A 24,746-nucleotide genomic window follows, 5' to 3' on the forward strand; every position below is an offset into this window, starting at 1 on the left:
CACGAGAAGTAAAATACATTTGCACCCGTGTGTAACACAAAACTTTTCCCCTCACTATAGCGAGGAAAGTGCAACATCCACAGGCGTTAGATCATCTTCATCACTGGAATCACTAATTTTTTTACGATATTATAACAGAAAACACTAGAAATTCTGATTTTTACGTGAGTCGGTGAGAAGAACAGTAAAAATTTTGTTGACAATGTTGACATTTCTGTTCTGACGTATGAAATGTCAACGATGCGTTTTGAAATTGCATCGACTCAACTTGTGCGTTCAGAATTATATTTAACATCATTATAAAAAATCTAACGTTTCTTATGGAATTTTAAGGTTTATGACTTAAAATTATTAAATAAAGCTAAATTTGGTATTTTTTATTAGATTCTCAAACCATTTATTTAATGATAATTAATATCGAACGAACCACTATTATGAGCGTTTTACGTTTTGTTATCTGTCAAGCTACTTAAACACGCTCCATCCAAGGTCAAATTACTTTCCCCACTAGTGGATAAAATGCGTTTTTCCCCGCTTGTTTTAAAGGATAATAGACGGCTTTCCGAGCTAGTGAGGGGAAAAATTATTAGCGAGACTCAAATTCGCAGTAAGGTCACTGATGCAAGATGTTTGTGGTCAGTATAGTGGGTCAGTAGGTCAGATTCAGATTCGTGTCGGTTAACCTCGTTGACATGTATAGTCAAGTGTCTTGAGTGCGACTAACACAATAATTGCCTAATAAAAAAATCGCGAGTTTCCGATAACATACTGTGAACCCCGTGACTTATTTGGGAAAGGGATAGAACCCGCGATTTAAAATGTTCCAAGCAAACAATACAACAAACCAAGCAAAAATACATTTTTGATATCGGAAATCGAAAAACTATTGCCAACAGGAGAGAAAACGTGTGTTCGTCCGAACTGTACAGTTTTCTGTCCTGTGGGCATGTAGGTAACGATTTTATCATACTTATCCAAACAAAAGGAGTACCATTTCATGTGGATAAGGGTTAAATAAGAAAATTAACTTTTATAGCCTTTAACTTTTGAACATGTCTACAAGAAAGACGCGAACACAGTATGCAAAAAAAAAAAACTTGATGACATAGGGCTTATTTTAGCAACTGGTTTTCTCCAAATCTCATCCGACATCCGATATAAGATAAGATAAGATACATTTATTGATAAAATTGTACAAAATTTTACTTTATTTTAATATCGGATCGAACAAGCGAAAGTGCTCTAAGGGTAAAACTTTACGAAAAATTTTTACGAATGAGTTTGATTGAATAATTTATATATAGGTATCTCCAGTTTAGGATTAATCTTTTTGCTGACTGTAGGTTTCCTGTGCGGACATTAAATTTCCATTCTAGGCTCGTAAACTGAAAACACTATTAAAACTATTTTTTGTAATGGCAGTACAGCAGATTAATAAAACTTCGAGATACGGAGGCCTAAATAAAGACTAAAGATACTCCAGTGGGGTTTGCGAAAAATTATCGTCCAGGAAATGTCAGGGTTTTTTCGGTAATATATCCGGAATTCCGGACCGTTGTCAGCTGTGGTAACCCTAGCTGGGCCGGACCGTTTCAATGTCTCAAGACTCTCAAGGTGCTCCTAAAGTAAAAGCTCGCTCTAAAAGGCAACCACGGCGAAGGCTAAGGCAGGTTACCTCATGAGTTCAACGTTTAAATTATCTTTATCTTATCTTAGAACATTTCCTGTCATAGGTGGATTTTTTGAGTAGGTAAGTAGTACATTGCGCATTTCGCAGAAATAGGTGAGTACCTGTGTACAGTCCGCATCAAAAGTAACAGATAAGAATACGCGTCAAAGTCAAAAGTACCTACCATTCTCTAATAAGTTTTGTTTATTATCATAATTTATTTAGCAATTTCCTAGTTTGATAATGTATTATTTGTAAATTGTTCAGTACCTAGTATTAAAATTGTTGCAGTGTGTATCATGTATCATGTACCTACTTCATAATGTTTTGTACTATCCTCTGTAATGAACATGATCGCAATAAAATATATGAAATAATAATAATAGCAGGGGTGCGAAACTCCTCCTTTACGGTATTCTCGGCTCTCTTCGGCTCAGCATTACTCCCGAGTAATTATTAGGGTTAGCACAACTTGACGTCCCTTTGCGTGCGCTACTACAGATAAGGTAATAACTTGAATTTTGACAACCCTAAATAGCCGACAGGGATAGTGCCATACGTTAGAAAGGGGCAGCATGATTCGACCCTGAATCGGGTTCCTACAAACTTCGGGTTTGTAGGAAGTGTCCTTTCTGTAGGTACGGTAGCACTATTACTTATTCTGTGGTAAAAGCTCAACATAAAGATATATGTCTCTGTAATTCTAGAACAATTAGATTGAGACAAATACTCTTTTAGTGCGTTGTTTCATCCGGAATTGATTCTGACTATACAACATCGTTGACTAGAAATGTTTTTGGTGTAATTTAATGTTGTACTCAGTAAAACAGTCTACAAACAAAATTATAGTTTTTGAATTGGCTATAGCGTGATTTTAAAAATTCGCGGTTCTGGGACACCGATTCACCGTTTTAACTATCGCAATTATTGTACTATAAAATATAGCTTGACAGCTTTATAATCATAGTCATAATAACAATAAAATAGTAATTGCAGTAACATCATGCGATAGGTCAAAACAACACCTGCTATTAAAAAACTATCAAAGAATGATACTTATAGACATCATTTTAAAATATGTATCTAGAATCAAATCAAATTGGCACCTTCGTGCAATTGCATGAACTTGATACCCGAAGAATAGGTACTTCGAAATATAGTTTAATAATAATCGACGAATCCAGCAACATAGTTTGTCAAAGGACTGTCTCATTTCAAACATAGGCAGAGAGAATCATACTATCTTTGTCTTACACAATACTAATAGCACCCAAAAGAAAAGGATAAGCATAATTTTTTTTGTTTGTTAAAAAAGGGGGCCGCTACGTCCTGTATTTTGTATTTATGTACCTTTTGAATACATTAAACTAGTTTTTATAGTTAGTCAAACCAACTTGGCAGTCAGTAAGGACCAGGAAAGTTATACTCATCCCTTTCTTTTGAGTGCTAGTACTAGTGTAAGACTAAGATAGTATGATTCTCTCTGTCTATGTTTGAAATGAGACAGTCCTTTGACAAACTATGTGTTGCTGGATTCGTCGATTATTATTTAGCAGTGGCGCTAGTGAGCACGTTGATAAGCTCTTAACATCATACTCATCAGTATCAGCTTCATGCAGCCAATCCTCAGGTAAACGGTAGACCTAATAAGTATATCACGAGCTGTAAGTATATACGTTTATGTTACGTAGGTCTTACACGCGACCTATACCTAATAATTGCCACATAAACAATGAAGGTCTGAGTCACGCATGCAATCTGCCGGCCTTCGCGGATGGATACACGAACATATTAGTGATTTTATAAGATAATTTTTAAGAAAAAAAAACCGACTTCAATGGGGGATGCCGCTGAAAGTTCACTTATTGTTGATGGTGCACTCTTAGATTCCAGACAATGAAATAAAAAAGACAGCATCTTTTGCCTAATAATGTAGAAAAGGAGGTTAAACCACCCACTTTTCTAGTAGCATTTCGTTTCTGTAAGGGTCGCAGTTCTAACCTAACCTAACCTACTTTTCTGATAGCATTTCGTTTCTCTAAGGGTCACAGCTCTAACCTAATAACCTACTTTTCTGATAGCAGTTCTGTTCTGTGAGAATCGCAGTTCAAGACCCAACCACCCATCTAACCCACTTTTCTAGTAGCATTTCCGGGTCCGGATCAGAGTCCGGGTCCGTGTCCGGCTGTCCGGGTCCAAGTTTGGGTCAGAGTTCGGTCCGGGTCCGGATCCGAGTTGGGGTCCATGTTCAGAGCCGGGTCCGAGTCCGGGTCCAAGTTTAGGTCTGGGTCCATAAGGAAGAGAACAAATCGCCAAACGTGAACTATGTGTCATTGAAGAGTTCCATTCTGATCATTATCAGCAGTTTCCATTTCATCAAATGTCGCTTTTTTAAATGTAAATGCTGGATTTGTTGATAAAAAAACAAAAATCACTAAAGGTATGCCTTTCACATTTGAGGAGTTCCCTCGGTTCCTCGTGGGTCTCATCATCAGAACTCGAGCTTGACAAAAATATGTCTTAAAAACTTAAGTTGCTTAACAAACATAAAGAAGAGGACAAATCGCCAAACGTAAACTATGCGTCATTAAAGAGTTCCATTCTGATCATCAGCAGTTCCACTTCATCAAATGTCACTTTTTAAAATGGAAGTGCTGGATTTGTTTATAAAAATACAAAAATCACTATATGTATGCCTTTCACATTTGAGGAGTTCCCTCGATTCCTCATGGATCCCATCACCAGAACTCAAACTTGACAAAAATGTTTCTTGAAACCTAACTTGCTTAACAAACATAACGAAGAGGACAAATCGCCAAACGTGAACTATGCGTCATTGAAGAGTTCCGTTCTGATCATCATCAGCAGTTCCACTTCATCAAATGTCACTTTTTAAAATGGAAGTGCTGGATTTGTTTATAAAAATACAAAAATCACTATATGTATGCCTTTCACATTTGAGGAGTTCCCTCGATTCCTGATGGATCCCATCATCAGAACTCGAGCTTGACAAAAATGTTTCTTGAAAACCTAACTTGCTTAACAAACATAACGAAGAGGACAAATCGCCAAACGTGAACTATGCGTCATTGAATAGTTCCGTTCTGATCATCATCAGCAGTTCCACTTCATCAAATGTCACTTTTTTAAATGTAAGTGCTTGATTTGTTGATGAAAATACTAAAATCACTATATGTATGCCTTTAACATTTGAGGAGTTCCCTCGATTCCTCATGGATCCCATCATCAGAACTGCTTTTTGACAAAAACGGGACCAATCTGTACTTACAATCAAAAAAAGAATTTTCAAAATCGGTCCAGAAATGACGGAGTTATGGAGTAACAAACATTAAAAAAAAAAAAAAAACCGAATTGAGAACCACCTCCTTTGAAGTCTTGAAGTCGGTTAAAAATTTACATAATTGTGTCCTTTTCAAGCAAAAGGTACCACATTGTCGCTTGCCATAAGGACGCTCTGACAGGTTTTTCGTATAAAGTTACAAGCAATTTTTGTCCTTATGTTAAGCGACAATGTGGTACCATTTGATTGAAAACGTCACAATTTTCTAAGTGACCAAGCGATTTCTTATCTGGTGACTAACAGAGGCAGCTCGTGACTATATCTTATACACTCAAATAAAAATATAAAATAAATAATGAACTATCATCTGGTGGCTGCCGTTCCTTCACCCACCAACGGAGCGGCACCTGACTTTCACGAGACTTCATTCACATCGCCCTTAAGCACTTTACCAGTTATCGCCTGGGATGTATGACCGAGGAAATTTCGTCATCGTAATTTATTAAAATTTGCTTGTACCTAGGTATAAAAAGCTTGATAGTTTTCTATGGGATGAGTGGGATGACAGCCGGGCGACATCCAAGACATCTTTAACGTAGATCAGTTCGTTAATTTAATTGTGAGTAGTGAATAAACACTAGCGAAATCAGTACCTACTACGTTGTCTATAGTCTATACCAACCTTGAATTCTTGAACTTTAAATGTTAAATGAAGACGTCACCAAACTCGACCTGCAAATGGTCCCAGGTAGCAAAGACGTCAATGACGTCATATTGACGTAATAATGACGTCATAATCAGGTCGCTGACGTCATAATGACGTATAAATGCTACCTGGGGTACAACCTACACTAAGGACCTATCTAGGGACAAAATCGGCCTTTTATACCGCAGTATTTAAGGTGCGGGTGTTTAAAAGTAAAATTTATTCGTTTATCACTTATACACTAAAATCATTCGTTACCGCAATCATTGGAATGATAATCAATGCCGAATAAAGACGTTAACCTTACCTCCCAGTTACTTTTCAAGGCCCATCAGATACCCGCACAAGCCCAAATAGGCGTATCGTACGACTCTCAATATATATATATGACAGCACCAGTCATGGACATGTTAAGCACAGTAGTACCCAGTAATGGACAGCAAAGTTGTAATGACTTATCGCCCACCATGCTTATCTTTACTAGTTATTTTATCCACCAGTTACCTGAACACAGTGTTATTACTTTAAAAATATTGTGTCTGTTTCTTAAAAATTGAGTTTACGGGAAAATATGTCCATAATTGGTTCTTGTCCTTGTCCATTACTGGTGCTACCACCTTACATAGTTTCAATATTGGGGTTTTTTTTATCTCGTACTTTGTAAATTAATAAAATCGTATTTTAACTTATAATAGATTATGTCCGGACCGATCTTTACGCTCTTTTTTATTGCAGTTATGTACGAATATCTTATTAGGTAGAGTTATACCGAGGTAAGTCTGCAACGAGTTTGATAGCACACGCAGTGCAAGTGTTATTTATACGTCATAATTTCATAAAAGTTTGACGTTTAAAATAACACTTGCACTGCGTGTGCTATCAGAATCGTTGCAGACAATGAGGGCTATCGTTTTTTTGCTCACCAGTTGGCGCCTCTGTTGATGGTGGTCCAAAAGACTAAAGAACAGCTATCAGTCATTGAAGTGACAAGTGACATTTGACATTTCGAACTATGGAAAAGACCACCATCTACACTAGCGCCCCTAGCGGCGAATTCATACGCGTTAGCCCTCATTATCTCGGTCTGACTCTATGTGCGTATGCGTACGCACTGAAAACAAGATTTCCCTATGAAAGTCTGGAATATTTATTATTACACATTACATTATAACACGTCCATTTGAAAATCGCTTTTTTCTGCACGAACCGTACCTAAGCTATAGTTTGTCACAATTTGTTAAAGTCTACAGTATATTCGAAATCGAACATCAAGTCAAATTATATAGTCAGTCATATGACGTCTTTTTGTCTTAAACTTGCAGACGACCTCCGTAATCTAATTTCGACCCACTTAGCCGTATGCATTAGGCATTAACGTATTTGATGTTTGAATAGACCTAAAGGGCACTTGGAGGTATTTAGGTTCAATACCTACCTACTTATTAACTTGTTAGTTTTAGGCTTTGCCCAAAAATGTTGAAGACTTGTTTGGTGATAAGGAGTGGCGTTCCTAAATTGGTTTCTGGCGTAGATCAAGTTTAAAATAAACCAAACTACCTCTACCTACATTCGTTCGGCGGCCTTCGGGGTTTTTAAAAGATCTAATTAAGTACTTTAAGTAGGTTTAAAGCAAGAGTGAATAGGCTGTTATTGAATTAGTAAGCTACATCTTAGGCTCTAGGATAGAGGGCTGCCATACGTCAGGATTTTCCAGTCCAGTCAGGGTTCGAAATTATCCAGATAATTATAGTCTTTGATAATTACCGCGATAATTATCCGACAAATATCGGATAATTATCCCAGGTATGGATGGTGCTATATTTATTTTCATTGAATTCTTTAGTAAGTTTTAAAATCTCGTCTTAGAATCTTCGTAAATTTTAGGTTATTATCAAATCGATAATTATCAGGCATAAAAATCACGATAATTATCAAGATAACTCATTGATAGTTATCCTTTCGAACCCTGAGTCCAGTCCAAATGTCTGGAGTTTTAAGTTTTTAATTTTATTAGCGAATGGTAGGTCTGTGGGTGATGTCTGGAATTTTGACAGGTTATTATTCCATATGTCAATCCTAACCATTTTGTACCTAAACAGGAGGGTCCCTAGGCTCATTCGCTGTTCATCAGCCAAAAAAAGGGTAATATAAAGCAGGGGATTTAAATGTATGAGGTTCCGTGCAGTCGCTTTTAGTTTCCGTAGACGGGACGTACTTAATTGTAAAAATATAAAAGCACCCATTAGGTTACCATTTCCCATATACGCTAATGGACAGCAACGTTAAATGTTAAGATCAAATCACACCAAGCCTTGGCCTTGGTCATCTTCCATCTAAAATCCCACGTCCATTCTACGAGTACAGCGAATGTTGCCTAAATTATCACGTAAGAGATTAAACACTAGATTTTACCGATATGCGCAACGATTGCACTACACTACACAATCAGAGTGGAACTTCAGTTGCAAGTTGCAAGCAATAGGGAATATTACGCGAAACTCTGCGCAGGGGGCGCCACTACCACAATCTGAGGGTATATCGCAAAACAAGAAATTAATCGAAATTTCGTTATCTAACATCTCTGTCACTCTTGCATATTCGAGCGATGAGGCAGATTTCGGATTCGCGTTTCCCGGTAGGTTCTCTGTAAACAAACCGCCTTGGTACATCAATTTCATATTTTATTATCTCTGAAAACTTGTCAAAAAACTGTTAAAGGCACAGTATGTATAAGGTACTCTATGGTTTACTAAACGGGCTAGTGCTGCACTCTGGTGGCAGAACATTGCAGTAATGCGCCCTATAGGGTATTTGACTACTAGTCAAATCAGTTTCTTTTTTTGAACTGTCAAAACGATTTTGCTACTATCGAATTTATATGAAACACTAGCATGTGACGTCACAATCAAATGACCTACTCTTTATAGTTTTATACGGGTTTTAAAATAAAAATTGTGTCTAAAAGTAACAGCTGTCTACGTTTCTCTATTAATCTTTTGGTGCTTTATCATGCATGGTGTAAAATAATTTATAAATACAGTCGAATACCCTATTCGCGAGGTACCAGAGAGTACTGACATTTATAAAAAACATTAAAAATATAAAATTATAAACTATAAATTTAAATTAAATAATTAAAATTATCTGATTAAGTATCTTAAGTATTCCATGCCTTGATATTAGTTGATATGTTAATAATATAAAATAAGTAAGTACCTATATTTGATTTATTTTCAATATGTCGTATATTTTGTATTACGTAGAATACGTAGGTCCCACGGCCCCATACTACTAACCACGTAGAAAATAATTAGTATTCAAGAGATTGGTCCTTGTCATGATTAATGTTGTCTGCAGACAGCTAATTACTTGGCCATTATGGTCATATTTGCGATGAGGATGGGTACCTACCTATCTATTCTGTCATTTAGTAGTCATTAGTTACACTCATTACGATAATCGGAACCTAGGAAACGGTGTCACAGAATAGGCAATTAGTTTAGACTTTAGAAGGTAGGTAGGTGTAAAGAGGATATAATAGGATAGAGCGGTACTGTCATAGTAAATTTTGTAACCACAGTACATTCACTGCCATCTAGCGACACACTTTAAAACTAAAAATGAAGATTTATAAAAATACGATAAAATTTATTTAAATATGGATATTTTTTTTTATTTGCATTAATTATATTTATGATTTTTATTTTCACCCATGTTCTTTCACTGATATGCGTTAAAATTGTTAAATAACAAAGGAAACCGTCAACGCCCTCTATACGAGAGTAGGCCAAAACTAGTGGCGCCATCTGATCGAGAATCAAAATTTAGGGATTTTCGAGGCACGTTTTTTCCTTAGACTGTATCCATCTATTACGGAGTTATATCTATCTTTGGTAGGTGTTAGGTTAATTAATATTTTTTTCAGAAAGTTTCTTTTTTGTGTGCAAGCGCGTGTGCATTGGTCATTACACACATCGGCTTTCTTATATACAATATCTCCTCGTGTGTCATAAGCAACTTAGCACACTTGTTTCACAATGTACTTACTATTAAAGAATATGAATTAATTATGATTTTCTCTTTTTCATACATTCATTCATTACCTATATTTTAAAATTAAATGGCTTTAGTCCAGTGGGACTATTTCGCCAGTGTTATCAGGAGCTTTAAATACGACTAAAATTGTTAGTACAAGACAGTGTCCGGTGATTTTATTAGTTCTTGTAAAGCGATAGGTAATAGCTGGACTTTACAAGAAGCACGTGGACTACCGCCGGCAGCAGTCGTTGACTCCAAAGTCCAAAATGGTGGTTAAACGCGTTTTAAGATTAATTCTCCATCAAGCTATCTATATTACACTTTAAATAATATTAATGAGCAAAAAACAAAGGAATTAATCACGAATTCGTGACTATCAAGATGGCGCTTGAGCCGGAATTTCGACTTTCAATCCGGAGGCCGCGGGTTCAAACCCCAGCTCGTACCAATGAGTTTTTCGGAACTTACGAAATATTATTTGATATTTACCAGTCGCTTTTCGGTGAAGGAAAACATCGTGAGGAAACCGGACTAATCCTAACAAGGCCTAGTTCAAGGCCTCTGGGTTGGAAGGTCAGTCGCTTTCGTAAAAATTAGTGCCTACGTCAATTCTCTGGATTAGTTGTCAAGCGGACCCCAGGCTCCCATGAGCCGTGGCAAAATGCCGGGATAACGCGAGGAAGATCATGCAGGTCACGCTTTAACCATAACATACAATACTTAAATTGCGTCTTAGAATAAACTTAGAAGTGTAATAAAAATCAAAACACAAGTTATTTTTATAAGTCGTTGAACAAATGTTGGTCAGTTTGAGGAGAACAGCCTACAGTTTAATGTATTGCTCCTGTTACAGGCAACACCCGGTATATACCTAAACAGAGATAGAGTTAGACCAAGATAAGTCTGCAACAATTTTGATAGCACACGCCGTGCAAGTGTTATTTTAAACGTGAAATTATTACACTTGCACTGTGTGTGCTATTGTTGTAGACTTATCTTGGACCATGACCATGCTAACTCTACATGCCATTTCCAATGATAAAGTGTGTGAATGTCAAATTTCTATGACAGTATGACGTTTATTGACATTCCCTCACTTTGTTCGCTTCATGTCGGTGCTAAAGTTATCTCTACTCTCTCTAGACCCGATCGAGTATCTTTTGTTTTTGGTGATAACTTTACCTTTATCACTTTTTCAAAGACAAATAGGTAATTAATAAAAATTTGAATATTTATGAGTTGGTATACATGACACTAACATCTTTAACTGTACAACAATACATGTGTTAAAGATCAACAAGCTTAGGTAAGAATATTACATACAGTAGGTAGTAAATACAAATACATGCAGGTGATGCAGGTACTAAGTAATTTGGCACGTTATTTATAATTTCGTTATATTTTGAGCTATTTTGTCACAGAAAAAAAATATTATAATAACAAAGTGAAAGAGCGATATCTTGCGATTATGCGGTATGGTCAAAACAGTCCAAAAATAATTAAGTTAAGTATACAGATAAGACGAGTAAGACGACTTTTACTAGAAAATATCATGATCATGACTTTATATATAAAGTGTGTTGTGCGTGTTGATTCGTATATCTATTTACGCACCTTTCGTATTAACGAGTCCAATCCAATAATCCAATCCAATTCACACACAAATCAAAATAATTTGGACAATCTTGCTGTAGATGGTCATTTTTGTAATCGAAAACAATTAAAAAAAAAACACAATACCAACCAATCATAACAAAGCAAAACTTTTTAAATTTAGCGCGACGCCAAATTCGAATTTCGAATATGTTTTCCCGCACAGTGCGTTCGGATACGCGGTCGCTGAACGAATGCACGCGGCATCGGCAGTTTGTTTGGCGCACGCACCGTTTACGTAAAAACCTTGATTTTTATTTCGGACTTCCAGTACAAGATCCATATGGGAAATTATGCCCCGTGCTCACATCTATTCCAGTAGCTGGAATCAAAAGTAGACCATCATTCTAGTCACTGGACTGGAATGATTATATTCCAGTGCCGGTTAACATTATTCCAGTAGCTTTGCAGCGCTGGATTCGATCACTGGACTGGTGGTGGGCATCTACTTTTGCAAAAACCATTTCACATTAAATAACAAAACATTATTTACTCCAATAACTTAGGTACGCTATAATTTAACGCTCCTATTAGGTACATTCCATTCCTTTTGCTTTAAAGGTTTGCTTTATTACGCTGATTACGCAGGTATACTAAATATCAGTAATAAATACCGTAAGTCAGCTTGTTACGTCCTACTATTACAATCTTTACGTAACCGTTAGGAAAGCCCTACCGACTACCGTATTCCTATACCTAGTTACCTACTTAAACAGTTTGAAATTTTGTTTATCAGTCCTTACCATAATTTGGGCAATAAACTGTTGATAGGTAATCAGGGCTCAAAAATAACTGTTTTATTAAAAGGTAAGGCTTTGTGAATTACAGAGCTGACCAAATGATCGCCTGTCCTTTCTTCACAAAGTTCTCGACACTTTACCACAGACCGACCAGTATAAAGCTTTCTACAAATGCAGCACCTTAATTTATTTATAAAACTAAACAACATGCACAATTAATAAAAATAAACTCAAGACTTAACATAAAAATACCTGATTACAGTATTTAAAAATAAAAAAATGGGTGAGCTTGAAACCCGACGGCTTTGTGTTTGTGCCCAGTTGAGTAGTTGTACAGACTAAAGGATGACTCACGTTAGACCGGGCCGGAGCTTCCGGAGCTTCGTTTTCTATGGAAAGCATCACGTGATCACCTGTCATGTCATAGAAAAGTAAGCGCCGAAAGCTCCGGCCCGGTATTTTACAGATGGTGCCAGCATAGGTTTCCCTGTCAATCCCTGGAGTTGTGTTTTTTTTTCGAATTTACGGCCTAGAGGCCCTTTAAGCCAAATTTCACAGGGCAAAACTAGAGAAGCCTATGCTAGCGCCATCCATGCAAACCTTTGACAGTTGCCAACCCCATTCATTTATCACAAGATGCGATTGAGACACGGCTATAAGGGGTTGTAACATGAATACTTTTTCACAATACTTTTTCTTGTCTGCTAAGATGGACAGGTAAAGGTAAGGTGCGTTGGGATAAGAATGAAAGGTTTTTTTCATGAGGGGTAAGACAAAAAATCGTCCGTATGCCGAAGCATTACGGGCGACTTTTCATCTTACCCCGCATGAAAAACCCGTTCAATCTTACCCCAACGCACCTTATAGGTACCTATGTGTTTTCATGTTCCTCTTAATAGTAAGATAGCTGAAACTCCGGCGAAAATATAGATGTAATAGAATAACCCCATTAAGAACCTACATTGCTCTCATTCTAACAGAAAGCTGTGTCCGTCACTCAAGATAAGTTACTCAATATACTTAAGTCTGTTCTAAAATTACTTAAGCAACGTTGTTACTCAAATCAAGTCCGAGTTATCAAAGAGAATATAATAGAATAGAGCGGTACTGTCGTAGTAAATTTTGTAACCCCAGTAAATTCACTGCCATCTATCGACACACTTTAAAACTAAAAATGAAGATTTATAAAAATACGATAAAATGTATTTAAATATGGATAAATGATTTTTTTTATTTACATTATTTTTTTTATATGATTTTGACCCATGTTCTTTCACTGATATGCGTTAAAATTGTTAAATAACAAACGAAACCGTCAACGCCCTCTATACGAGAGTAGGCCAAAGGTAGTGGCGCCATCTGATTGAGAATCAAATTTTCGTGATTTTATTACTATTACGGCGTTATATCTATCTCTGGAGTTATACTAGACATAACTTCTCAGTGAAGATTAGTGTTCGTGAACGATAACTAGATCTAGGTTTTCACTTGTTGCAAACTGGTCTAAGCTTAGTCAACGAACTATTAGGCCATCTGTGTAGCAATGAAGCCAATGAAGAACTAACTATTGCTATTAGGTAATAGCAGGTGCTATTACTACGGTGTAGCTGAGTATGTTGGGTTATTAAAAGTTTTCGAGGAAGCATATATGGGTTATATACATAAAAATAAAATAAAAAACCCCCAATACATTCTATTAGGATACTTTGGTGATACTTTGTTTCGAAATCTCCAGTGAAGTCCATTTTCGAAACTATTTATAGGTAGAGAAGAATTGTCCAAGTTATTCCCGCGACCTGTCTTATAATGTCGTCGTCCAACATTATCTTTGGTCTAGTTCTCTTGCTGTTCTCCCTTCCAAGGGATGGAAACAGGAAGAGAATTTATTTATATTTATAACGATAATATAGTTTAAATCTTCTCAAATGATTTTAACGCCTTAAGGGGCCCACTGACTATCAGTCCGCCGGACGATATCGGCCTGCCAGTTGTTCGGAACTGTCAAATTTTTGTTCTAACTGACAGGCCTATATCGTCCGGCGGACTGATAGTCAGTGGGCCCCTTAAGACTCTAATCTGTTAAACAAAAGCCATTGTTTCTTTTATGCGTGCGGTCGCCCGTTGTGACTGAGCGCGTGGCCATTAGTCTCAGCGCGTGGACGTAAAAATCATTTGAGAAGATTCAAACTATACCTACTTACCTAGTCAGTATTGGTACGAAGGGTAAAACAATGGCGGACACCGTCGGTTACCCAGACGGAAACAATGAGTAGCGTTTTGTTGCACGTTGCGATGTTGCGATTGAGAATTGCAATACTTCCGAGCTAGACTACCTCCTATAACCATAATATACGTACTTACACTTTGGTTGTGGTAAAAAAGTTTAATGATTGCGTCAACAATAGAAGATTATACAATGCAAGAAGGGCATAGAGACCATAGAGTAACCGAATAATCCAAAGCAATTTATCGGTCTGAGCGCAACCTCCTCATATATTAAAAGTTTACTTAAATCCTTGTTTGCACACACGGCGAGACGGGTTAAGGATGACTCACGTTAGACCGGGCCGGAGCTTCCGGCGCCTCGTCTTCTATGGAAAGCGTCACGTGATCACCTGTCATGTCATAGAAAAGTAAGTGCCGGAAGCTCCGGCCCGGTCTAACGTGAGTCATCCTTTATTCCCACTAGTTACCAGTAGTAACTACTGGGAATTTTTTTCCCACCTTTTACCACTGGGAAAAAAACCACCCACCACCAAAAGTTGGTGGTAACAACTGGGATTTTTTTCCCAATAGTTACCACCAAAATTTTGTTATAATTTGTCAAAGGACTGTCTCATTTCAAACATAGACAGAGATAATCATACTATCTTTGTCTTACACTAGTACTAGCACTTATTTACTGACAACTTTGTTTGACTATAGATTTCAATACTAATAAAAATAGTAGAGTATAAATATAGAATATATAGAGTGCTTTAATAAATACTTATAAATCGATTAGTATTTCAGTAAACTGCCTTAAAAATATTAAAACAGTTTAACCGGTACAAGTGCAAAAACTAAAAAGTAGTGGTAAAAAGTTGGTGGTAACTACTGGGATTTTTTTTCCCAATAGTTACCACCAAAATTTTGTTATAGTTTGTCAAAGGACTGTCTCATTTCAAACATAGACAGAGATAATTATACTATCTTTGTCTTACACTAGTACTAGCACTTATTTACTGACAACTTTGTTTGACTATAGATTTCAATACTAATAAAAATAGTAGAGTATAAATATAGACTATATAGAGTGCTTTAATAAATACTTATAAATCGATTAGTATTTCAGTAAACTGCCTTAAAAATATTAAAACAGTTTAACCGGTACAAGTGCAAAAACTAAAAAGTAGTGGTAAAAGGCGGGGCAAAAAATTCGCAGTAGTTACCTTACCTACCACTGGTAACAACTCCGTGGTAACTCGTGGGAAATTCCCACTGGGAATAACCCGGCAAGACCCACCTGTAATTTTTATTGCGACTACCTACAACGAAAGAATAATTTCGCGGCCCCGATCATTATACTACATCCTACATATTAAAGCACACAAAAATAAGACAAAAACACTTTTTTAACTGTCGAAATGTATTCTGCATGTAGGCCTTAAAGGCTCTTTCACAAGTCAATACAAAAATTAAATTGTCATGATGCTATGAGTATGCTTAACATTTTCTTTAACTAACCCCTTACCGCATACAATGCCATATATGGCGGATATGATATTCAACTCTATTGATAGCCATTAAAGTTTAAATTTAAACAAATATTTTTTATTACATGCAGTAAGGGGCTTAATATGATTGAAGTTAAAGCACTTGAGTGTAAATATTAAGTGTCAACATGAATATCCGAACAAATAGTAATATTCTTGCAAATTGGTTATTGAAACAGCCGTATTTGGGCCAAGAACGACGTTCAGCTAATTACAAACAGTTTTGAACATTGTGCACGATTTGATATAAATAATACCTAAATAATTAAAGACACCTGTATGTATGTTTACAGCTTGACCATTTGAATACTTATCCTTTCCTGCAAGTTGTGAAATTTAAGATAGTTAATATTAACATCGTATATACAATATTAACAGGTTATATAGGTCCTATATTATAATGGGCTTTGTCTGAATCGTCGGGTGCGTAACCTGGGGATATGCTCACGTAACATAACGACCTTCACCTCCATATTGCAAGGGCGCGCGTGGTAAACCGCACGGCGGCATACACTGTTTCGTTTGTTATTTATAATTTTAACGCATACCAGTGAAAGAACATGGGTCAAAAACATATAAAAATAATTAATGCAAATAAAAAAATCATTTATCCATATTTAAATACATTTTATCGTATTTTTATAAATATTTATTTTTAGTTTTAAAGTGTGTCGACAGATGGCAGTGAATTTACTGGGGTTACAAAATTTACTATGATAGTACCGCTCTAGTATAAGTTACTCTATGGGCATACTTATACTCATTAATTTACTAACCTTAACAAATCTCGCTAAAAGCACTTAGTACAGTCAGCAACAGACTTCCAGACCGAAAAGTTTTAACAGTCCGACAAGAAATTGTAGAAATTAAAAAGTGGCAATACTGTAGTGTCGTCCCGTTTTCTTAGATTGATTTGAACATTAAGTATTGCCACTTTTTAATTTCTACAATTTCTTGTCGGACTATACTTATACCGATATACTTTTGTAAAAATGCAAGGAAAAATTACGGGTAGCTGGCTATTCGAAAATTTAAATACAAAGAAAGCCTATGTCCAATTGTAGTCACAGTAAATTTACTGCAATCTATCGACATACGATTAAAACTAAAAATATCGAGAAATGTATACAAAAATAAATACAAAAATTTTATTTCGTTACCAGGCATAGATGAAATATAGGATAAAACAATTGGTTTCACTTACAAATATGACAATTTGGTTAGCAGTAGCCCTCACACTAGGTCAAGCCTGTGTCGTGAGGACTAGGAAATTCAGTAGATTTATCAATAAGATGATGCGAAAAAATACAGATAAAACACGAGTTGCAAATATAAATCTAAATTAAACTACTTTTAAAAATTAATAAACAATACAATCTATATCTTATTATTTTAAACTTATGATATGTATAGACTGTGCGAGCGTATGCCTGTGTGTGTGTGTGTGTGTGTGTGTGTGTGTGTGTGTGTGTGTGTGTGTGTGTGCGCGTGTGCGTGTGCGTGTGTGTGTGTGTGTGTGTGTGTGTGTGTGTGTGAAAGAGAGATGTGGTGTTTACTGCAAAGGTTTCAATACATCTTCTGTTGCCTGGTACGAGAGAGAGGTTAACCATCTACGAACAGTGGCCTGAAATTCTTTGACTGTCATATCTTGCACATTGAAGAGTTTTGATATGTGGTTATAAGTAAACGGATGAAGGAATTGTGGGAAGCGTCTTGCATATGGCGTTCTCGTCTTATTTTGAGGGACGCGGAAGATCCTTTTACTACGGAACGATGCGAATCCGGGAGAATTTATTGTGTTGCGATGCATTATCGTGGCTACCTTGAGGATAAATAATTGGCGGACTGAGAGAGTGTTAGTTTCGGACAGCAGTTGTCTTGTTGGGAATTGGAATGGCTTCTTGTACATTACTTTTAGTACTGATCTTTGTGCCCTTTCTACGTCAAGCATCGTTGTAATACCTGCCCCACCCCAGACCGATATACAGTATCCTAGGATAGACTGACAGAGAGTCACATATACTAGTGTTAGGACCCGCTGATCAGCAGAGTTTCGGAGCAGGCGCATTACATACGTGAGCTTCCTTACACGATTAGAGAGAGTTGCTATATGGTGTTTGAAGGAGAAATGCTGATCAATATCCACGCCCAAGTAACGCACGCACTCCACGCGGCCAATCGAGTTTACAGGGTCCGTCGACAGCGAATTAGCGGAACCGTTAACATAGAGTGACGTCGGATGATTTGGTTCAGATGCCTTGGTTTTATGGAAGCAGATGTATTTTGTTTTATCGATATTCAGGGAGAGTAGATTGTTGTCTAGCCAGTCTTTCAGGGTATTCATTCCTGCTTCTGCTTCTTGTAGGGCGTCTTGCCATGTAGAGCCATAGTATAATGCCGCTGTATCGTCTGCGTAACATATGAGCTCACCTGTAAGAGCACTGACTGAGAAAATGTCGTTCATGTAGATGATGAATAACGTAGGGCCCAGGACGCTACCCTGGGGAACCCCGAAAAGAGTTGGTAATTCATCACTCAAATCATTCCCGATCTTAACACGCTGATACCTGCCCGTGAGATAACTCTGGAACCATTGGAGTGGACGTCCCCGGATGCCGTAGTGCTCCAACTTTCTCAGAAGTATCGTCACGGACACAGTATCGAACGCTTTGGCGAGGTCGAGGAATACACCTACACACTTTAAGCCATTATCTAAAGCTGTGGTCACTTTCCTAGTTAGGTGATCAACTGCATTCTCCGTTGATTTGCGGCATCTGAAGCCATATTGAGAGTCCGAGAGCAGGGCGTATCGCTCTAGGAAACTGACCAGGCGACGATTAACAATTTTCTCCAATATTTTAGAAAATATTGGCAGAAGCGAGATAGGCCTATAGTTCTCGGGGGCGTTTTTTGGTCCATTTTTGTGAATAGGAATGACTGTAGCCCTCTTCCAAGCGGCTGGGAATATTCCGGTCTTAAGGCTTAAGTTATAAATAGAAGTAATAAATTGATAAATGTTTTTTTTATTTGTATATATTACTTTTATATGATTTTGACCCATTGTTCTTTCACTGATATAAGTGTTAAAATTGTTAAATAACTAACGAAACCGTCAACGCCATCTAAACGAGAATAAGCCAAAGGTTGGTATTGGTGGTAGCGCCATCTATGCGAGAATCAAATTTTCTTGATTTCCGAGGCAAATCCTTAGACTTTATTCATCTTATACGGAGTTCAATAGGTCTAACTCCTAAAACCTAAAAATTAAGTATTCATACACCGTTTTTATAGGGTTCCGTACCCAAAGGGTAAAAACGGGACCCTATTACTAAGACTTCGCTGTCTGTCTGTCCGTCTGTCACCAGGCTGTATCTCATGAATTGTGGTAGCTAGACAGTTGAAATTTTCACCGATAATGTATTTCTGTTGCCGCTATAACAACAAGTAGGTACTAAAAACAGAATAAAATAAATAATTAAGGGGGCTCCCATACAACAAACGTGATTTTTGCGTAATGGTACGGAACCCTTCGTGCGCGAGTCCGACTCGCACTTGGCCGGTTTTTTTTTACTTTTTTATTAAAATGTCATTACACTATTGCCATAGAGTAACTTACTAGAGCGGTACTGTCATAGTCATAGACCTAGCATTACATAGACCAGCTATACGCGTGCGCCCGTAAGGGATAGAAATAGATGACGTCATAAACGTGGGGATACCATATTGGTAAAAATTATCCCAATATTTGATATCACGTTGGGGCGATTACCCTGGAGGCAAAGTTAGCTTGTTTGACAGTATTAAAAAATTGTTAAGTAAAATGTCAATGGGCCGTTCTTTTTAGGCGTATAAACAATGAAATACCTCCTATAATTCGCGCAGGTGGTACAAAACTAAACATGTTTAGTAAATAAAACGTAAAATAAAATGTATTATGGGTTTTAATTTAAAGAAATCACAAATCGCAATCACACCAATTAATGTACACCACATTTAATCTTCACAACATTTGTTTATTTATTTTTTGGAATTAGAAGTACGAAAAAACTTCGAGGTCAAAATTACCCATAAAATTATGATATTTTCATCTGGTATCCCTAACATGATTGTTATGCAGCTAAATTAAGAAGAAGTTTAAAAATGGCTGACCTCAGACTCCTACCTACCTACGTAATTTGGGCGGATAATTTTACAAATAATGTTTTGTTAATTTGCGTAAATAATTGTGATATTTTTATTGAAATCGTTTGATTCTACATTGCTTTGAGTGTAACGTAATTTTACGATGTTATTCTCACATATTGCGTTAAGAGGAAGGTCTAAAATACCGTACTTACGTGTGAAAGGTATGATCTCATATTTTTGCTCAGAGCGGCTATTACAGCCGATTACAGAACAATTCACCAGTATTTTGTCAAAGTTCAAGCATTCAAAACGCTAACCATCACTATATTTCATAAGAGAAAGCACAATTTCATACAAAACAACGATAATTAAACAAGCAACGAACAAACATGACATGTCACGTACTTATTTGTTTGCCACAACCTCGGTTGTGGCAGCGGTGGAAAAGTGAAACTATGACAAGGACAAACAATAACAGCGCTTTCTCTGCTACTCCTACTGAAAGATACATAAGACTATCCCGTTCGGTCATTTTCCCCCACTCCTCATGACCGATCCAGTTATACTACATTCATGGTCATAGTAAATTTTGTAACCCCAGTAAATTCACTGCCATCTGTCGATACACTTTAAAACTAAAAATGAAGATTTATAAAAATACGATAAAATGTATTTAAATATGGATAAATGTTTTTTTTTTATTTGCACTAATTATTTTTATGATTTTGACCCATGTTTTTTCACTGATATGCGTTAAAATTGTTAAATAACAAACGAAACCGTCAATGCCATCTATACGACAGTCGGCCAAAGCTAGCAGCGCCCTCTGAACGAGAATCAAATTTTCTTGATTTTCGAGGCACGTTTTTTCCTTAGACTGTATCCATCTATTACAGAGTTATATCTATCTTTGACTATTGTAACGCCATCTATTGTGACGTGTGGCACTAGCACTCATATTAGATGAAACTTGTTTTACAATCACATAGTTCCATCCTTATCACATAGATGGCGCATAGGCACAACGTTTCGTTCCTGTAGACCGAACACATGATTGACGCGACAGTATCTCGCCGCGAGATAGACTACCCGTCTTTTACTAACTGTAGGGGGGCGGGTAGTCTATGTCGCGGCGAGATACTCTCGCGCCAATCATGTGCTAGCCCGGCTGTTACCAAAGATAGATATAACTCCGTAATAGATGGATACAGTCTAAGGAAAAAACGTGCCTCGAAAATCAAGAAAATTTGATTCTCGTTCAGAGGGCTCTACTAGCTTTGGCCTACTGTTGTATAGATGGCGTTGACGGTTTCGTTTGTTATTTAACAATTTTAACGCATATCAGTGAAAGAACATGGGTCAAAATCATGTTAAAAAAAAATGTAAATAAAAAAAATCATTTATCCATATTTAAATACATTTTATCGTATTTTTATAAATATTATTTTTAGTTTTAAAGTGTGTCGACAGATGGCAGTGAATTTACTGGGGCACTGGGGTTACAAAATTTACTATGACAGTACCGCTCTAGTATAAGTTACTCTATGATACAGTCTAAGCAAAGTCTAAGGAAAAAACGTGCCTCGAAAATGACGAAAATTTGATTCTCGATTAGATGTCGCTACTACCTTTGGCCTACTCTCGTATAGAGGGCGTTGACGGTTTCGATTGTTATTTAACAATTTTAACGCATATCAGTGAAAGAACATGGGTCAAAATAATAAAAATAGTTAATGCAAATAAAAAAAATAATTTATCCATATTGAAATACCTTTTAACGTATTTTTTTAAATCTTCATTTTTAGTTTTAAAGTATGTCGATAGATGGCAGTGAATTTACAGTGGTTACAAAATTTACTATGACAGTACCGCTCTATCTTATTATATCCTCATTGCCTTTAGTTTGGGTTGGTTAGGGTTATAGTAAAAATAAAATTTATTAGAACGTTAGAAGAAACATAATGGGACTTCAAATACTTCTGGGGTTAGAGCTGAAATTTGGCTGAAATTAATGGTAACTATAACACTTTAAACTCGCGTTTTGTATACATAATCAAACATAATTAATGTCATTAACGGGGTTAAAAGGTAAAATAATGAAATTTAATCGCGTTAGACCCGTTAATGTCATTAATTTTAATTGGTGCTGTGGTGTAACAGATGGCGTCAGCTGTTTGTTATTTATGTCAAAATTGGTCGCGTTCACGTTTTAGTCTGTATCGTGATATGTTTTCTTTTTTTTTTAATTACTGCGATCTGTCATTTATTTCTTTGTAATCTGTTTGCTTTATTGCCATATTGTTTTAGTTTTTTATCGCCCTCTTATCTTTTTAGTTTTTATCCTATATACATAAAATGTAACTGTCATCTGTTATTTATTTCTTTCTAATTTGTTTTACTGCCATTGTTTATTATTCATTTATTCTTTTTTATGTTGTTTACTTTCCGTGCTTCACTCGTGGCCCCGACGGAAGACCAGCGTTGGCCTATCCAGGCTAACACCATGCTGAGTCGGGACCATTTCGTGGCTAATATCGGTCGTGTGATGTAATGTAATGTTAAATATGCGTTGTAATGTTATGTGTAAGTTTGCTTTTGGTTCTTCTTGTGTTATAATGTGCCACGAACAAACTATTTCTATTTCTAATTAATGGTAACTAGTTATTTATATAATATTGCAATTGATTATAAAATCAACAAATATTAAAATACTGTAATAAGAATTACAAGAAAAACCATTTAGGGTTTCATTAAAAGAAATTTCATTTAATTTTTTAGTGAAACAGCTTACAGTTTCCTCTGCATTGTATTGTCACCAAGACTCGACAGTCCTTACAATTCTTACAAAACACTCGAAACAGACAGAACAGTATAGTTAACCTGCCTTTCCTGAGGCGGAGATGAGAGGAGACATACAGAAATCAATCAATAATCCAGTGGTGGGGAAGAGATCAGATGTGGATTATGACCAAAATGGTTGATTTCCACATGTCACCTCTCATCTATGCCTCAGTGAAAAGGCAGCCTTAAGATTTTGGCAGTCTATTATTCTGAACCACTTTGATGAGTGAAGGCTGTGACGCTATAGAGAGTTTTTGTTATGTAGAGGGAAATTAAAATTAAATAAAGCAACTATAGGCAACACATGTCAACATTATAGGGAGTGAATCGTTATATCGAGTGATTATATGGAGTTTACACTGTATGTTACGTTGAAATGAAATATCAATTTTTAATGTGCCACTACTAATAATAATACTTCTTTCACTCATTACCATTTAAATTGGAAATATAACAATTATGAGCTATCAGCTCACAGGTTCTAAAGTAGTTATCAAACTGCTTTAGAAGCATTGTGCTATACATTTAAGTTTGCTGATTACCTACCTACCTAAAAGTATGAATTTCATTATGACATATCATGCATGCAACGGTTTTCAAATCAACTAAGTAACCATAAATCATACACAATAGTGAAACAATGCAATTAACCCTGTGTATTTCCATTCGTCCCTGCTGGGCACAAATGGGACTATTCCCATTCATTCCATCCAGCTGTCCCCACGTCAGGATTGGCGGTGGTCATGTGGGGTGGGGACAAATGGGAATATTCCATTATATAAGAATTGTAAAAATGAGGTGCAGTTATTTCTACTTTTAGTTGCACAACATTGTCTTTGTTCATAGTTGATAATGCAAGTATAAAATTGTATAAGATTATAATGTGTCAATAAATGCCTGGGCTTAGTCATGGTTGTCATTTCAGAAAAATATTTAAGTCCACAGTTTAACGAATTAACGTCTAGATCGCTTCTTTCTTTGTCAGTCTTGGTTATCACTTGAAGTCTCGCTTTCGTCGCTAGACTCGTCGCTTGAGTCGTCGTCCGACCGGTCGCCGCGCGCCGCTTTCTTCGCCATCAGCTCCTTGAACTCCCGCACGGTTATCTTCCTCGGCATTATCTCCCTGAGAAACTCTAGCGTATCGTCCTCTTGAACGACATCAGCGATATGTTTGTATTCCAAAAATTTGTTGCCGCTGTTTTTATATGCTCGCTTCGCTAAGTCCGTCACGAACAGTTCCTGAAGATAGCAAGTGAAAATCAGAGGACAATTAAATGTTTAAAATTAGGTTAACTATGACGACCGGCAAAATAAAGCGAACTTACTGTTACTTTTGTCACTAAATACAGCGATTCCGGGCCAACTGCTTCGACATCTGGAGAGCTTTTCATAATGGTTTTTACTCTAGATAGAGGCAAGTGTAAATCTTTTTCAGGTTTTGGCGTAGACATTGTATTATTTGATTGAATGCGAAATATAACGCACAATAGATAGAGCAATCAGCAATCGACGCCGCGCGTATTCAATCGCTGTCAGTGTCAGCTGTCAGTGTCAAGTGTCATTTGCTCAACGGGTGGTTCTGAAGCGATAATTGTTTCTAACTACTTTATAAGATAAATTATTTGAGTCATAAGATACAGTAAGAGATTTTATTTTCTGTATCACCTTAGCCATAAAAATAAAATTGCATTATGAGTCGTAATTGTACAAAATATAGGGATTGCTCTGATTATTACCAAACCCGCTTTATTTTAATGACATTTGGAACAATCACTATTAAAGTATTACAGACGGCCGTACCGGACCGCGACCTTGGTGCGGTCCGGCGCAACTTCGATCGCGTGTAAGGGTTTCGCCATTCGTCCGTTAAGGACGCGCCTATAAGTGAAAGCGAACAAGAGATATTCAGCCGTCTGTA

General features: G+C 36.7%; 1 protein-coding gene across 2 annotated transcripts; it reads right to left on the bottom strand.

Annotated features, from left to right (window-relative positions):
• Positions 1-1,372: 1,372 nt before the first annotated feature.
• On the bottom strand, positions 1,373-24,350 carry LOC134755689 (chromatin accessibility complex 16kD protein). Of its 2 annotated transcripts, XM_063692237.1 has the most exons (3): positions 24,154-24,350; positions 23,772-24,067; positions 1,373-1,385 (listed from the first exon to the last, which is right to left on the bottom strand). In XM_063692237.1, exons 1-2 carry the CDS (start codon positions 24,277-24,279, stop codon positions 23,810-23,812), a joined length of 384 nt encoding a protein of 127 aa, XP_063548307.1. In that variant the 5' UTR covers positions 24,280-24,350; the 3' UTR covers positions 1,373-1,385; positions 23,772-23,809. The 2 variants fall into 2 exon arrangements, with proteins under 2 accessions (XP_063548307.1, XP_063548306.1); XM_063692236.1 differs by lacking the exon at positions 1,373-1,385 and having other exon boundaries at positions 22,736-24,067.
• Positions 24,351-24,746: the final 396 nt, after the last annotated feature.

The sequence above is a fragment of the Cydia strobilella genome, chromosome 3, assembly GCF_947568885.1.
Source record: "Cydia strobilella chromosome 3, ilCydStro3.1, whole genome shotgun sequence".
NCBI classification, from domain to species: domain Eukaryota; kingdom Metazoa; phylum Arthropoda; class Insecta; order Lepidoptera; family Tortricidae; genus Cydia; species Cydia strobilella.